Source organism: Fundulus heteroclitus, chromosome 22 (genome assembly GCF_011125445.2).
Source record: "Fundulus heteroclitus isolate FHET01 chromosome 22, MU-UCD_Fhet_4.1, whole genome shotgun sequence".
Classification (NCBI taxonomy): Eukaryota; Metazoa; Chordata; class Actinopteri; order Cyprinodontiformes; family Fundulidae; genus Fundulus; species Fundulus heteroclitus.
The window spans coordinates 35,294,718-35,309,640 of record NC_046382.1 but is presented as its reverse complement, the minus strand read 5'-3'; the positions used below and the strand labels follow the sequence as shown (position 1 = coordinate 35,309,640).

Below are 14,923 nucleotides of genomic sequence, written 5' to 3'. Positions count from 1 at the left end.
CATACTTAGAGACATAATAAATTAGGATAATAAGCAATGAAATAGAGAGTAAGTAATAAAAGTGACATATTTTGAGTTTTATCCTAAATGTTGAACATGTCAGAGTTTTTTCACCCTTTAGGCGTGGCGCGGGCAGCTGCTTGGGTCCTTTCCATCGCACCTCATGTCTCAGTCGCCGCAGTCGGCTCCAGTTTTCTGTGCGTAAGCGCACTTTAAAACACCTTCTAGCTTCTACAGAGATGGACGCCGAAAAGACCCCGACTATAGACACTGAAGCCAGCACGGAGGGTAAAGATGGAGCAGAAGCATTTACGAAGGTGAAGTCTAAAAAGAGCCAGAAACGTAAACATGAGCAGGAGGCGGTGGACATGGACGCGGAGGAGAGCGTGGCCGTCAAACGGCCGCAGTTTCCACCGATCTCCGGAGACAAATTACGGGTAATTATCATCTATGTATCACATCAATGTAAGAAAAGTGAAATTTTTAAGATGTTGTTGTGAATTTTAGTTCTTCAGCAAGCTTATGTGTACTATCCCTTTAACTACAAACTACTGTGCGCATGCGCACAACGTCCTCGTGACAGTCGGAACAACTGTTATTTTATCTGTCGCTGGAGTTACTCATGTTTAATACTTTTATGCTATTGGTATTATATAAATTAATAGCTGCTTTTGAATCAATATCTGAACAGACTGAACAATGAAATATTTCTACTAGTATCAGTTTTATTATTATTATTATTATTATTATTATTATTATGATTATACCAGTGAGCTGTTCAGCAGCTAAACATTAAATGATTGTTGCCTAGACATAATTTTCTTCTTATTTTGACTGTTTTATTTTTTATTTTATTTTTTTAAATCTCTTTGGTAGTTTTTTTCTCCTGTGTACCTGTACCTATTTATCTCTTCTTAATCAGCATGAGTATTTATTTTTAATATTTATAATAAGTTATTCTTATTCAACCAAGTAATCAAGCATGATTATGATGATGATGTTCTTTAGTGTCTTGATTTAACTAATCACCCATATTCTTCACATCACACGTAAATGTAGCATGTAGAAAAATGGCTGGTACATGTTTACTCGTGTCTTTGTTGCCTGTGTGGATGTCTCTCTAATGTAGATAAAGTATAATAAGTTTCTTCTAAAAAAAAAAATGTTTCTCATAAGTCTTTGTTTTCTGAGATGGGAATTATTGTATTCATGAGTTTATAGCAACATCGTGTAACATTTCACCCAAGTATTAGCTTAACATTAAATGATTTTTCAGCTCAATATACAGCACTTGCCGCGTATGTAGGCTCTGTGCAGGTTTCTCCAAAACGTGCCTATGGGTTAAAATTAGACTAGGGCCGGACGATAAATCAATAACAGTATATATCCATCTATAGACATGTGGTGTGACAGAAAAAAAAGTAAATAAAAAGTTCAGTAGAAGAACAGTTTTCCTCCTTTTGCTTTCTAGCCTATTATATAGGTTAATACAACAGTCATGACATCCTCTCAACCAATCACAAACGCAGACCCAGGAATGCTCCGTCCCCAAGCTCCTCCCTCTTCATAGAGTTCAGAGAGCATGGTTCCTTTTTTTAAAAAAACTTGCAGTTTTTGGTAAAAAAAAAAACTGTTTAGAAAGTTGGTTTAGTAAAGGGTTGAGTTTGAATTAAGTGTTTGTGTGTTCTGTATCTAAAAATAGGTCACTAAGCGACAGAATAAAATGACCAGGGCTGCACTTAAAATATATGTTTTGAATTTGTTGATAATAATCAATGTGATTTCTATTTAATCAATATGTTTTAATCTATATCGTCCAGCGCTACATTAGAGGTACGGATCCGGCTCTGAGTGAGACATGTGACGTAGAGCGCAGCCTTAGACACCATAGCTAAGCTGACACAGCTGCAGGTTAGCAACGCTAATGGGCCTAACAACTCCTTACGTGCTCCTACTTTTCTCTTACCAGAGTCAAAGTTTGTCATGGCCGTGGTTATTGTTACAAAATACACTGAATATAGTTCACAAACCTTTATGTCAGCTCTTGTCCTCCATTGAAGTTCCTGCAGCCTTTCATAATCAGATGATTAAGTCTGTCGTCTGCCCCATTCTCCTCTTCCTTGGCTCCTGGAGCTCCCCCTCCCTCTCCCCCAGGCTGTGCTTAGTCCTCTCCCTCTCCCCGTTTCAATGGAAGACTCTGAGTGTAATCTGGTGAGGTGAATGTGGCCTTGTCTTTACATATAACTCCATGACTTCTCAGTCAGCTGGTCTAAAGTAGCCTGCTATCAGATGTCCAAAACTCTGAGGGAGACTGTTTAATTTTGCGACCGTGCAGTTTTGCCAGTGGCCTTCAGGGCTGCTTAACCCGAAGATTGCAAGTGTAGCGCCCCTAGTGGCTAAAAGTTACACGGTGCTTCTTGATATGTTGACTGATGTATGACCACAGATTGGTACTTCATTTGTAAAGGGACTTTATTTGGAATGTTGTGCTGCGTGTATCTGCAGGGACCAGACGATATGCGTAAAATCGCAGTCCCAGCTCACAGATACACCCCACTGAAGGAGAACTGGCTAAAGATCTTCACTCCCATCGTAGAGAACCTACATCTTCAAGTGCGGTTCAACCTCAAGACTAGGAATGTGGAAATCAAAGTAGGTTTTGAGCCCCCCCCCCTAAAAAAAAAAAAGCTTTAGTAACACAGATTTGAAGTGTAAGTATTTTTTTCTTCGTAGTGCTTACAGCTGCATCTGTTTTCTTTTTCAGACATGCAAAGAAACGCAGGACATCAGCGCCCTGACAAAAGCTGCAGATTTTGTCAAAGCATTCGTTCTAGGATTCCAGGTTGAAGTGAGTAGACGGGTTGAGGCGGACAGTCTGAACTCAACACATCCTTATTTTCCCAGAGGTGCAGCACAGTCAGTCCAAGAGAAGTTTGGGATTAAAACACAAAATTAAACCTTTCCTGTACTTTCTAAGTTTGTAGGAACATACTTAAGTCTGAAGCACCACTCCCTGCAGCTCTCGATGTTTAACATGTTGGATTTCTGCCTCTGATGTAACGCTCGCCCTTCCTCTACCCAGGATGCCATGGCTCTCATCAGATTAGACGAGCTTTTCCTTGAAACCTTTGATGTCACAGACGGTGAGATTGCAACACCAGAGGACGTCTGTCTGCTCTCTCACGCTGCACGTGTTTTTCCTCTCTCACTTTTCGCTGCTGCAGATTTAATCGTCTGTTGTCTTCTGTCTGCAGTAAAACCCTTGAAAGGGGACCACTTATCCAGGGCCATCGGAAGAATAGCAGGGAAGGGAGGAAAAACCAAGTTCACCATTGAGAATGTGACAAAGACTCGCATTGTTCTGGCAGAGACGTACGTCGTGACGCGTCCTCACTTTTCCACCCCGATTCTTTCAGTCCGACGTTTTCCTCTTGAAACTAATCGACTCCTAATGTCACCCAACAGGAAGATCCACATTTTAGGTTCCTTTCAGAATATCAAGATGGCCCGAACAGCGATATGTAACCTGATTTTAGGTAGGCAGCTGATCACCCAGTGATTTAACATTTGGATCAGAACTGTTTAAATGTGCGCTGAAGCTGGCATTGACCTTTTAAAACCTCTCCCCTCATCTCAACAGGAAGTCCACCTTCAAAGGTTTACGGGAACATCAGGGTGGTGGCCAGCAGGACCGCGGAGAGGTTCTGAGCCTGGTCGGCCTCTCTCCTGCCTTTCTGGGTCCATAACGACATGGACTGAGATAATGGACTGAAACCCTCTGGCGTTTCCGATCAGCTGGAGTCGGATTTATACGTTGTAGTTTATGATGAACACAGCGCCGCAATGTGGATATCTGAGAGTTTGAGTTATGTAAATAAATATGAAAAACAAGCCGGGTGGTTTATTTCTGTGAAGGAAATGTTTCCATCATTTTTTGTTGATGATTTGGTAAATGGTTCGGTCTATGAAAATATTTATTCATCACAGCCTTAGTTGGGGATATAGGAACCATTTACTGTGGAAATACAGTCGCCAGGAGAACTAAAATCAACTTCTGTGGCTAAAAGCGGACAAACCTTCAAAACGCTGAGGAACCAATTATTAGGGGTGTGAACCACCAGCTTTATCACGATACGATGCTATATTAATTTGTATGACTATATTTTCCAGTCTGTTTTGATTTCTGATCGATGTAATTTCATCTGCCCATCTAACACTATTGTTACTCAGAAAACCCAAATATGATTTGACCATTTTATATCTAAGCTTTTAAAGGTATCAGGCATTTAAATCAAACAGTATTTTTTTTCAAATGTTAAAATATCTATAATACTGGATCACACTATAGTCTCATGAATTTCAAAATAAAGACATCTTAAAAATGACAATTTGGTTCAACATTTTCATTTGGCAGCAATGGATCGATGTATTGTTACACCTCTACTAATGTGGACCTGGTAGACTCACGTCAGGGTGTTCTTATTTATCCCTCGCCAAAAACAGCACATCTGCTCTTTATGTTTGAGTTTCTCAGTGTTAAAATTTATGTTTAACACCTTTGTGTCTGAATGTTAAAAGAATCCACTGGCTGTCATTGGACATCCTAAATTATCACAACCCTGTTCCTGACATTTCCAGAGAACTTTAATGGACTAAAGTTCTTTGGAGACTACACAGATGTGGGCTGTAGTGCAAACCGAGAAGAAACAAGTGGACACTGACTAAAGTGATAATGCACTGAAACAAACTTTTGAGCTTTTACAAATGAAACCATTAAAACACGTTCAAAACATTTGGCAGAAGGCTAGCAGCGTACATCAGACATGCGTGACTCTTATCCCATATACACTTTAGATTGTTGGTATTTTATAAATTCTGCTACGTTGTCTTTTTGGCTGAACTAACTGGATGCCAGAGAATTTAAAGTTTAATTGAATCATGTCACGGCTGTAGATAAAACAAGACCTGCCTCAATTGTCCTAATATGGTTATCAGGTACTTGAATAATTTACTGTTCTGAGGACAAACTAATAAGTGAATGCAATTAATTGTTTTGTTTTATTATTTAAACCCTTGCTTACAGGGTGAAGTGAGCTTTAAGGAATGTTTAGACCTGTTTCCTGTGGGGATTTGAATAGCAAAGATCCAACATTTAGGATCCAAGTTCCTTGGTTCTCCAGCACATCCTTTTCTTTGTAGACACCAACAAGCAGCAGTAAATTTCTGCCTGAATATGTGACCAGAATTACATTTTAATTGGTTCAATCTTACAAGCAGTCTAAATATTTCAATGGGGTTGAGGCACGAGTCCTTTCAGAAGCGTAAAGTAGGGCTGTACGATTTTGCTAAAAATCAAAAGTGCGATGTATTTTAACCATAATTGCGATTTAAATTTTAACTTCTCTGCATTAACCACAAGACAACAAAAATGGCCTGTAGATAAAAATATAAACAAAGATTACTTAAAATGAGAAATGTAACTGTTTTTATTAATCAGAATAGTAATATTAAAGAGTACCTTGAGTTGGACATCAATCCTTGTTGAACATGAAGTGCAACCAACACACAAGTCTATTTATTACACAGTTTAACCGGTACTTCATGCTGTGGTGAGATTCCTGGTAAAAAAGTATTAATTATATAAACTACAACAACTAATAAAATTAGATTTTCTCTCTGCTGCAACTCTTCCCTTTCATGTGGAGGCAAACCCTCTTTTATACATATTACCAGGACCCGAAGGACGTGTCTGATCCATTGTTACATAGCCAAAAATTGCAGACCTCTGCGATTTGGAAATTGTGTCCTCTAAAATTGGAATTATATCGCAAATGCTACTAATTGTTTAGCCCTAGTGCAAAGTTAGCCTGATTCCTGAACCAGTTTTGGATCGTTGTCCACTTGATACACCCAGAGATGTCTTAAGCTCTACCCATCTGACCCAAACTGTTACCAACCATTATTATTTGACATGACCTGGATCCTGGTCCACCAGCGTAACGTTACGGTCCACATACAAGTTTATCAACATGGCCCAAGGTAGTAGACCTAAACAGCTCCTGCTCCAAAATCTGCACTGAAGCTACATGGATGAGCCAGACATGTGGTCATCAGGCAAGACCATGACCGACTATAACATGAAGTGGATCTAGAGGGGTCAAGGTGAGGCTAACTTAGAACACCACCACCTGTTTTGCTGCCAGAGGTACTGGTGCGATGCTTAAAGTCAACTGGATAAATGTCAAGAACCTCCCAGGTTCTTAAGTTTCATCCCAAAATGACAGCAAGACACAACCAGGTGGCCGGAAGACAGGGAAACTCTAAAAACACTTTGAAACTGATATCGGGCTTGATGTAGAAAGCTAACATGAAGCTCCTGGAATAGCCCCGACTTTGATCCTGACAGCAGTGTCCATGCTGAAAAACAAATAAGTCTATCAATTCTGCTAAGAACGATAAGATATCCAGACAGAATTATCAGAAGCTTGGTGAGAAGAGCTGTGCTTTATCAGCTACTTGCTGAAAGGACTTTTTGCTAAATGCCTTATGCATTTAGCAATGTTTAGATTACAGAAAAAAATGAACATTAACATTTTCCATCTAATTTTTATTTAAAAAAAAAAAAAAGTAATGAAGCACAATCATTCCATCCAAAAAATACAAAAATTTAGGGAAATCGGTCACATTATTCAGCCTAAGCTGTCTTTAGACTCTTATGCTTAGAAATCAGAATATGGAGAAACAAAAAAATACACCATTACTTTCAACATTTCAAAGTTTATTTAAATTTTATTTCATTTTCATACAGTATCAAGTTTCCAACAGTCCCACAGCATAATATGCAGCATGCAGAAAAAAGGTTCTCAAACGTAAATCTTTTCAGATATTCCCAAGCAAACTAAAAAGAACCCAATTCCCTCAGAGAAAAAGTAGCACTTACAAACTAAAGCGCGGTCTGAACTATACAGAGAACAGAGAGCCAGAACTGCATTTAACAAATACTTATATACAAAAGAAGAAAAAAAAAAAAAGAAAGAAAAAAATCAAATTTCCCCTTTAAGCTGAGTACAGTGTGTGGCAGTTTGAGACAGGATCAGATATGCAACTTTTACTGGAATCGAAGCATCTCGCTGACCCGGGTAAAATACAAAAAAAGTTACATGTAGTTCAGTTCATTTGGATTACCGCTCATAATATGTGTACATTTACCAAAGTTTGGCAACATCCATATTGTATACCGTAAAATTCTTAAATATATTAACATCACCATCCATGTGTAAACAAGAGTTTTATTTCAAAAAAATTGATCTACATGCACAACGAAAAAAAAGAAAATAATATACTTCCATGTCATGCAAGCACAGGGAGGCCCAAGCCGTGCAGAGCTCAGGGATGGGGAACGGCGGAGCACTCCAGATCTGACTGAAGATTCCTGTTAAAACCAGCAGCTGGCCTCCAGAGCCAGACGGACATCCATCCCAATGCTGTTAACAAGTAGGAAGCAGGTTTTTTCCCCCCATGGAGATTAAAATGCTCAATTTAAGGGTTCTTCCTCCCTGCTAGAATCGGCAGGTTTGGAGAAGTGGGGTGGGGGGGAGTGGGGGTGGGCAACATGGTTGTGAGAGAGAGAAAAAATAAAAATAAAAACGAAAAAAAAGTGGGGGTGGAAGCCAACTTTTGAAATGTACACGGTCCAGATAAGAGAGAAAACCCTAAAAACTAGTCTTGGCGCCGCTGCACGCTGATCACGCTGTTCACATGAAGTGATTTTTGCGTTGAAGCAAACTGACCCGTCCTGTGCTGCACTGAGACATTTCAGAGGCTAAACGCTCCCCCCTCCTCCTGCTGCTGTTCCATAAGACGAGGACACGTTGATTACCTTATATACACATATCGGTTTAAAAAACAAAAAACAACAAAGCGCCGCCTGCAGGTCAGTCTCTGAAGTTGCTTTACCCTCGCAGCAAACAGCCAGTCATCTCACACTGGCTCTCTCTCTCAGCTCTTTGCACGGCCTGCTAGCATCACAGCAAAAAAAAAAGCAACCGAGCCACGATTCCGCTGCCGCTCATTAGCCTGCTGCGTTGGAGATTGTCTTATGGATGCACAATGCCTCTTCCCCGAGTAAACCATGTATCGATTCGCAGTCATGATTGTTATTTTTTCCCCCCGTTTTTGTCCCTTTTCTTTATCTGGAAAGACATTTTCTTGGCATTAATTTAACCTAGCTAGAATTTCATGACAGGAAATGGGGGGGGTGGGGGTAGAGGGAAGGGATGTCCAACAATATAAACACATTCTTGCGTATAAATAAAACTAGCTATCCGATAAGAAGAAGAAAACAAAAACGCATAGACGAGGAGTGTTGCTAAGAGTGATCGGAAGCTACACTAGTGGGTTCGAACTGCGCGCGGGAGCGTGGGGTGGGGGAGGGGGACGGACGGCGGGAGAAAATAAAACGGGCTTGAACTTTTGTTTTGTATTTACGAAGCCTCGTGCAGTTGGAAGCGTCGCCCTCCGGGGTCCCCCCCCCCACACGTGTCAATGGATGCGGTGGTGATGGTAAATAACTTGAACTGGTTCTGGATATGTTCTGGTTGGCACTTCATACCCTACTTTCTAGCTGTACTGCTGCATGTGTAAATACACCACACACTTCCTCTCGAAAAAAAAAAAAAAATGCAGATATATAGTTGTATTTTTTTTTCTTTATAAAAGACAACAAAAATAAATATCAAAAATGACAATTAACAAAAAAAAAAAAAGGATGAAATATGAACAAGCCAACCAGCCTCTTCCCAGCGGCCCTCCTCTAACCCCTCCCCTCCCTTCCACAACCAGAGATGCTCTTGCAAAAACGACCAAATGGATGTCCTTCAGTCTCTTAAAGTGCTACGACCGGGTTATTGCCGATTTACAGTTCAATAACACTTCAAAGTTGGCTTCGCGAGGCCCGTGGGTTGTTTTTTTTTTTGTTTGTTTTTGTTTTTTTTGAAACAAATCAGAAAAAAAAAGCGGCTTCACAGAGAGATAGACATAAAGAGAGAGAATACTTCCATTGAGTTACACACAGAGCGTTTTTTTTTTTTTTTTTTTTTGCCAGACGTCTTGAGCAGATCTTCGGAGATGGTGGAGAAAGCGAGTGTTGAGGGCGAGGAGGGGGATCCGGCGAGCGGAGGGCGCTCACACGTCCACCACCATCTTTTTGTGTATATCGAGGCCGCCGACCACCTGCAGGGAGGGAGGGGAGACGGGACAGAGGTTAGAGGACCACGCCTTCATGGTGGAGTATTCACCCATCGTGATTACATCCAGACTCTGGGCTTCAGTTTAAAGACCAAAACGGCCAAACAGAAGGAGGGTTCATCTATATAAAGCTAATTAATACAAGCCATAACATTCCCAGCAGAAAGAAAGTTCATGGCTACTGTAGCTTGAGATTTACTGAACTGGAGTAATGCTTAAGTCCACGGTGTATATAAGATCCTTCTGCCAGCTGTACTAGCTTGAGCAGGGATAATTGTTGCTGCTTTGTTTGGTTTAGATATCAGACCAGCAGCTAAAAGGTAAGAAGTGGTTTGGAAGCTGTTTTGGTTTCATATTTCACGGTTAGCGGGTCGTTCTGTACACGGAGAGACGGCGAGCAGGACGGGGACAGAACAGCTTTGAATGGAAGATAACTTCTTTGGGGTGATGGTGGGATCCGCAAATCTCTTCAAGTGAAGAATACTCCCCCAAAATAGGTAACAATCTACTGTTTACTAACTTTTAGGACCTGACAGATCAGATTTAGAGTACAAACTTTGAACAAAGCAAAGTTGAAGGCACAGCTCGACCCGAGGAATTGAAACAACAAAGATGGAATGGAATAACTCAAAGGCAAGTAAAATCGTACGTGAAAAAAAAAAAGTGAGAGAAGCATTTGTTGCTTTTTGGTCAACATGGGTAAAAACTGATCGCTGAGCAATTGGTACCTTCAGCTTTTAACCAAGCTGCTACCTGGTTTCAGCTTCTAGCAGACAGAGCATGCAGCGGCTGTTCCAGTGCATTCTGGGATTTAGAGTTCAAGCCACTTAGGCCGTGTAGCCACTGGTCAGTTGTCATGCATCCAAAGCAGAAGTGAACCGTCCAGATGTGGCCGCCCTAAACTACAAGCCAGTTTCAGGAGCACAGCTCCTAAACTGGCCAAAATAAAAGAGCTAGCTGCCCAGCATCATGGTCCTTGTAGTTTTGCCACAGCATAACAACACCTAACTACCTGCCCTCTGGAACTACTACACACAGAACTAATGAATGCAGCCAGCCCATTTCTAACAAAATGAACCAGGGAACGAAGAAAAGAAGGGAGAATTGTTCAAATTTCCGATCTAAATCTAAGACGTACGAAGCGTGGGTACGCAAGAAAAACGTGTGCCGTGATATTTAATAGCCGATTCGGCACGTGACGGAGGCGGAGACAACCACATGTCCAGAAATGGCTGCATATAGTTGGCCGTAACTGTAGAACGATGGCAGCTGGTGTTCAGAGACGCTGCTGAGCTGCTGGAACGTGATGAAGAGCGGTTAGTTACATCTTCACATCGTCCAGGGAGCGTTTGACCTGGGAAACAGAAACTAGCCGGTGCCGGTTCAAGCTCTCTGTCCTCTGCGGTGACAAGCTGAGCTTCTCAGAGGGAGCTGACTGACGGGTCAGCTAGGGAACATCCTGAGCCGTCCCACGCCGGCCCCCTGGGACCACCATCCATTAAATTCCCCTGAACCTTGGCTCTCGTTTGCAGCGAGGAGCCGGTTTCCAATCGGAATCAGAGCTCTGACTGCACTCACTGCTGTGGTCCTGCTCAGCTCAGGATAACACTGTAATACCATAATAATTACAATTATTCTCATTAGAACATAAGAGCAGTGCCATGGCCGACTGGTATTTCTATGTAACACCCAGACTTCTTAACCGTTCCAAGGACTCCAAACACTGTGTGTGGGGTCAGAGGTCATCATAGAAGTATTGGAGGCATATTCACGTCACTACAATCATCAGCATTAAGCTCTAATCAAGCTCAGGAAGCAGACATTTGAATCTGATAAACATTGTACAACAAAACAGGAACAAGCAGAACATTTTTAAATTATTATTTCCATCCAGTTTCTTTAATCAGTCGCTGATGTCCCTCTAGAAGCTGTTGGTTTGCTGTAATTCACTAAAAATGTCCCTCAAAGCGTCTCTGAGGCTGGCTGGCTGCTCGCCTGACGCCAGGCGGAGGATTTCTGGGTGTTTTCACTGGTCTGCAGATGTAATTAGGGCCGAGGACAGGGCAGCCTTAGGAACACGTGTAGGTGTGTACGACTCCAGGTAAGTCAGGATTATCACAGCAACGCAGCGGGGACCCGTCTCACCACGCTTTCATACATCTGCATTTTTTTTTGCTGTGCTGCAAGTTTCACTTTTTCTCCACGGCCAACGTCTAGTATGAGAGCTGCGCACGCTTTCGTACATGAGGCCTCTGGTGTGGGAAATCTGGATGCATTTCTGGGTCCCTTAGCCCCATAAGACCTCACAGAGCCGGGTATAAGAAGCGCTGCTGGTCATCTAGAAAACACAAAAACCAAACTTCCTGAGAGTGAAACGCTTTTCAAATAGTTCTTCTGGCCACTAAACCGGATGAAGCTGCTTTTCTCTCAATAAAGAGCTCCATATCTATAGATATTTAAAGTCGGACCAAAGCAGCTCAATCAAGGAAGCCTACTCTTTTAAAGAAAATCCATTTATTTTTGCTTCTTTTGTCATTGAGCTCCTGTCTGGCTGCATTTCAGTCTGACACCATAAACTTTAAAATTTAAGCCGAGAGTCTTCACCAGAGGCACGTCCGACTATGTGTCGCGGTTTAAAACGTCGTAAAGAGCAGGTAACAGTATTTAATTTAGGGCGTTGATTTCTGGAGCCCGGCGTTTGAAACGGCCCGGTTCATGATTTGCTGAAGCAGCTTTTTTTTTTTAAAACGTCTCTTTTCTATCGTGATGTAATTACAGCTCCACAGCTTTTTAAGAGTCGTTTCCTCATCAGACTCGGGTCCAGTTCATTTTCTGTTTCAGTACTCCAGACTCAATGTCCTACAATATTTATCATAAATTGTTGATGACATCACCGATATTAGAGTACCAAACATGTGGGTCAGGTTTTATTTGTTTTTTTTTTTTTAAACAAATCCTTAATATACACAGTGCTTAAAACAGTGATAAGATGGCTTCCAATTCAACGGTGTGGTCTCTGGACACATTTAGAAGAGTAAAACATTTAAGATGGACTGAATTATTGTAGATTATCTCCCTGCTTTATCTGCTTTAACAGGTGATTATAACTAACCTGACTCCGCCAGATGGATTTGCTGCGCATATCCATCTGGAAACCTTCCGTTGAAGTAATTTTGGGAAGGGGCGAAAATACTGGTTAGCTGATTGGCCTATGTTGGTGATAGACGGGCCAAATGAACCAATCAGATCAACGAAGCATATGACGTACTAACAGCGACGACGAAAACACAACAAGCTCTTGCTGAAACCAGTCGGGAGAAGAGCAAAAACATCTTTTCCTCTGAGAAAAGCCTCCAGAGCAGTGTTTTGCTCTTCTTTCAGCAAAGAAATACTCTGTAATTCCGATAAAACTTGCTCGATAGCCACGCTAACGCTAGTTTCATCGGCTGAAGCCGCCATGTTCTTTAGACTGAACTGTCGCGCTTCCCGTTGCGTCACACCTCAACCCGCCTCAAAGCCAACGCTGATTGGACGTTCATTTGGTGAACGGCTCCAAATTTTCTTTAACGGAGAGTAGCCAGACTGATCTGCAAGTGAAACCTTGAAAGCTCGCGAGATCAGGATGGTCTCACGAGGCTAGATTATAACATTTATTTCGCAAATTCCCCCCCAAAAAGAGGAATCACAACACTTTGTTTGGGAAGGAACCAGAAAACAGGCCATAAACCTTGCTCACGGTTTAAGACCCAAATGTAAAAACGGATCTAAAGGCCAAAACAAACGGTCAAATTATCTCTTATGTTATTTTTTTTACTTCTGTTAGTAAGTCAAAATTGAACAAAAAAAACCCAAGTTGTGACGAGCAAACCCAAAATAAAGCTCACCATCCGAAGACAAATTAATATAAAATGACCTTTCACTCGGCACAGAGTCAGGTTCTTGTCTTTTCGATATTGCAATAAAAAAAAAAAAAAAAAAAGTCTGGACATGTTTTTTAATCTTCAATTGTCATTTAGGAGAAATATTCTTGACTGTTCAAGGCTGTAGAAACCCTGAGGAGAGAAAAGTGTCCCACAGCATGATGCCGCCACCACCAGCTCTCCCTGTGAGGGTCAAGTCTAGTTCAGAGAGAAATACATTTCCCTTCACCAGAAAGTCCATTTCTGTGTTGGTCTGAACGGATCCTCTGCTTCTACATGTCTACCGGGTCTTATACTCTGCTTGTTGAAAGCTGCACATTGGACCCGTCTGGCTTTAGCTCAACTTTAGCTGCTCGTCCATTAAAGGCCAGCTTCATTATAATAATAATAATAATAATAATAATAATAATAATAATAATAATAATAATAATAATATAAATTAATGGGGGCCACTATATTTACACAGTTGGTCTGTTTGCTGACTTGAGAAACCAGCTGCACTGCATTTCATCTGGGGTCTCAGGAGGTCTCAGGGTTAAAGGGGGCGACACTTCAGCTTGTTGGTAAACACGTGAAAGCCACGCCTCCTTTCCCAGCGCCTCCCCAGTGATGTCCCACTGTGTCAGATCACACCTGTAGGCCGCTGTAGGCGTCCCTGTGCGCCATGACAGAGAAGCAGCACGGCAGTAAATCTTCCTGCCACTCCCCACTACCGCCATCCTTCAAACAGACCCTCTGTTCTCTCCCATTCAGCTAATTCTTACACAACCAGCTACAAACTGGGATTTCTTTGAAGCTGCAAACGTTTGAGCCGCACTCGTTCTCCTGCAGCGTGCCCTGAAATACACTGTGAAAAGGACGGAGAGCCATTTCAGTTCAAGGCTCTGGAGATGTGGCTGTCAGATATGGGTCTGTCAGAGCCAGATACGACGGGGGCCTTTCATTTCAGAAACTGGCTCGGAGCAAAGCGGCTTCCTCTGGGGGCCACCCAGAGACACGACGGTGGATGAGGCGTTTCAAAAGCAGAACACCCGCTGGGATCAAACCGCTTTGGCTGCCCCTGTGATCTGGAATCAGACGCTGTGCGCTTCCCTTCCATAACAAGGCGGCGGTATAAATCAGGGACATCAGGGCTCTGGTTTTAAACAGCGTCCGTACAGAGCAGATAAGTAATCGCAGCAGACCTCGGGACTGCTGCGTGACACGGCTCCTCCCACGTAAGCAGCGTTCACTCACTGAAGCTGAAACCCACGGCAAAAACCGGCCGTCTTTCCAGAGGTTCCCTTCCCCTTTGACCTTTTACCGCCTCCACCACCGCCCCCCCCACAAAAATACCCCAGGAGAGCTTGGACTTACTGCACAGAACTCTTCAAAGGATATCCTGCCGTCTCCGTCCTTGTCTGCGTTTATGATGGTCTTGTCCACGATCTGCTGCAGCTGCGTGTCCTTCAAGTTGTTGCCCACCATCATCTTCAGCACCTGGAAGAGCTCGCCGTTGGAGATGTAGCCGTCCTTGTCCATGTCGTAAATCCTGAAGGCGACTGCGGTTCCGCGCGTGGCGTGAAGAGGCGCGGTGAGGGGGGAAGGGAGAAGAGCGAGTTAGTTGGAGGCGGACACCGAGTCACAAAGATTAGAAAACGAGCTGTACTGCAGAGACACCGGCATCAGCAGCGGTCTCGTTAAGTGAAATGTTACGTCTCCTTGGATTTTGTTCCTGGGCGCTGCGATAGCGAGGGACAGGAACACACAGACGATAA

At 42.5% G+C, this 14,923-nt stretch overlaps 2 protein-coding genes across 3 annotated transcripts in view; one reads left to right on the top strand and one right to left on the bottom strand.

Annotated features, from left to right (window-relative positions):
* Positions 1 to 138: 138 nt before the first annotated feature.
* Positions 139 to 3,891, top strand: pno1 (partner of NOB1 homolog). Its single transcript, XM_012872810.3, has 7 exons — positions 139 to 437; positions 2,506 to 2,652; positions 2,765 to 2,848; positions 3,083 to 3,143; positions 3,255 to 3,372; positions 3,466 to 3,536; positions 3,641 to 3,891. Exons 1-7 carry the CDS (start codon positions 240 to 242, stop codon positions 3,706 to 3,708), a joined length of 747 nt encoding a protein of 248 aa, XP_012728264.2. The 5' UTR covers positions 139 to 239; the 3' UTR covers positions 3,709 to 3,891.
* A 2,866-nt stretch (positions 3,892 to 6,757) lies between these two features.
* Positions 6,758 to 14,923, bottom strand: part of ppp3r1a (protein phosphatase 3, regulatory subunit B, alpha a) — a 57,271-nt gene continuing 49,105 nt past the window's right edge. The window contains exons 4-5 of one of the 2 annotated variants that reach the window (XM_036126455.1): positions 14,523 to 14,707; positions 6,758 to 9,231 (exon numbers count right to left, since the gene is read on the bottom strand). In XM_036126455.1, the coding sequence (XP_035982348.1) occupies positions 9,184 to 9,231; positions 14,523 to 14,707 (233 nt within the window). In that variant the 3' untranslated portion in view covers positions 6,758 to 9,183. The remainder of the gene's footprint in view (positions 9,232 to 14,522; positions 14,708 to 14,923) is intronic. The other variant, XM_012872811.3, reaches the window with a different exon arrangement.

Coding starts and splice junctions, on each gene's coding strand:
- pno1 (XM_012872810.3), top strand. CDS start 240: ATGGACGCCGAAAAGACCCCGACTATAGACACTGAAGCCAGCACGGAG. Junction 438..2,505: donor TCTCCGGAGACAAATTACGG/GTAATTATCATC, acceptor GTGTATCTGCAG/GGACCAGACGATATGCGTAA. Junction 3,537..3,640: donor GATATGTAACCTGATTTTAG/GTAGGCAGCTGA, acceptor TCATCTCAACAG/GAAGTCCACCTTCAAAGGTT.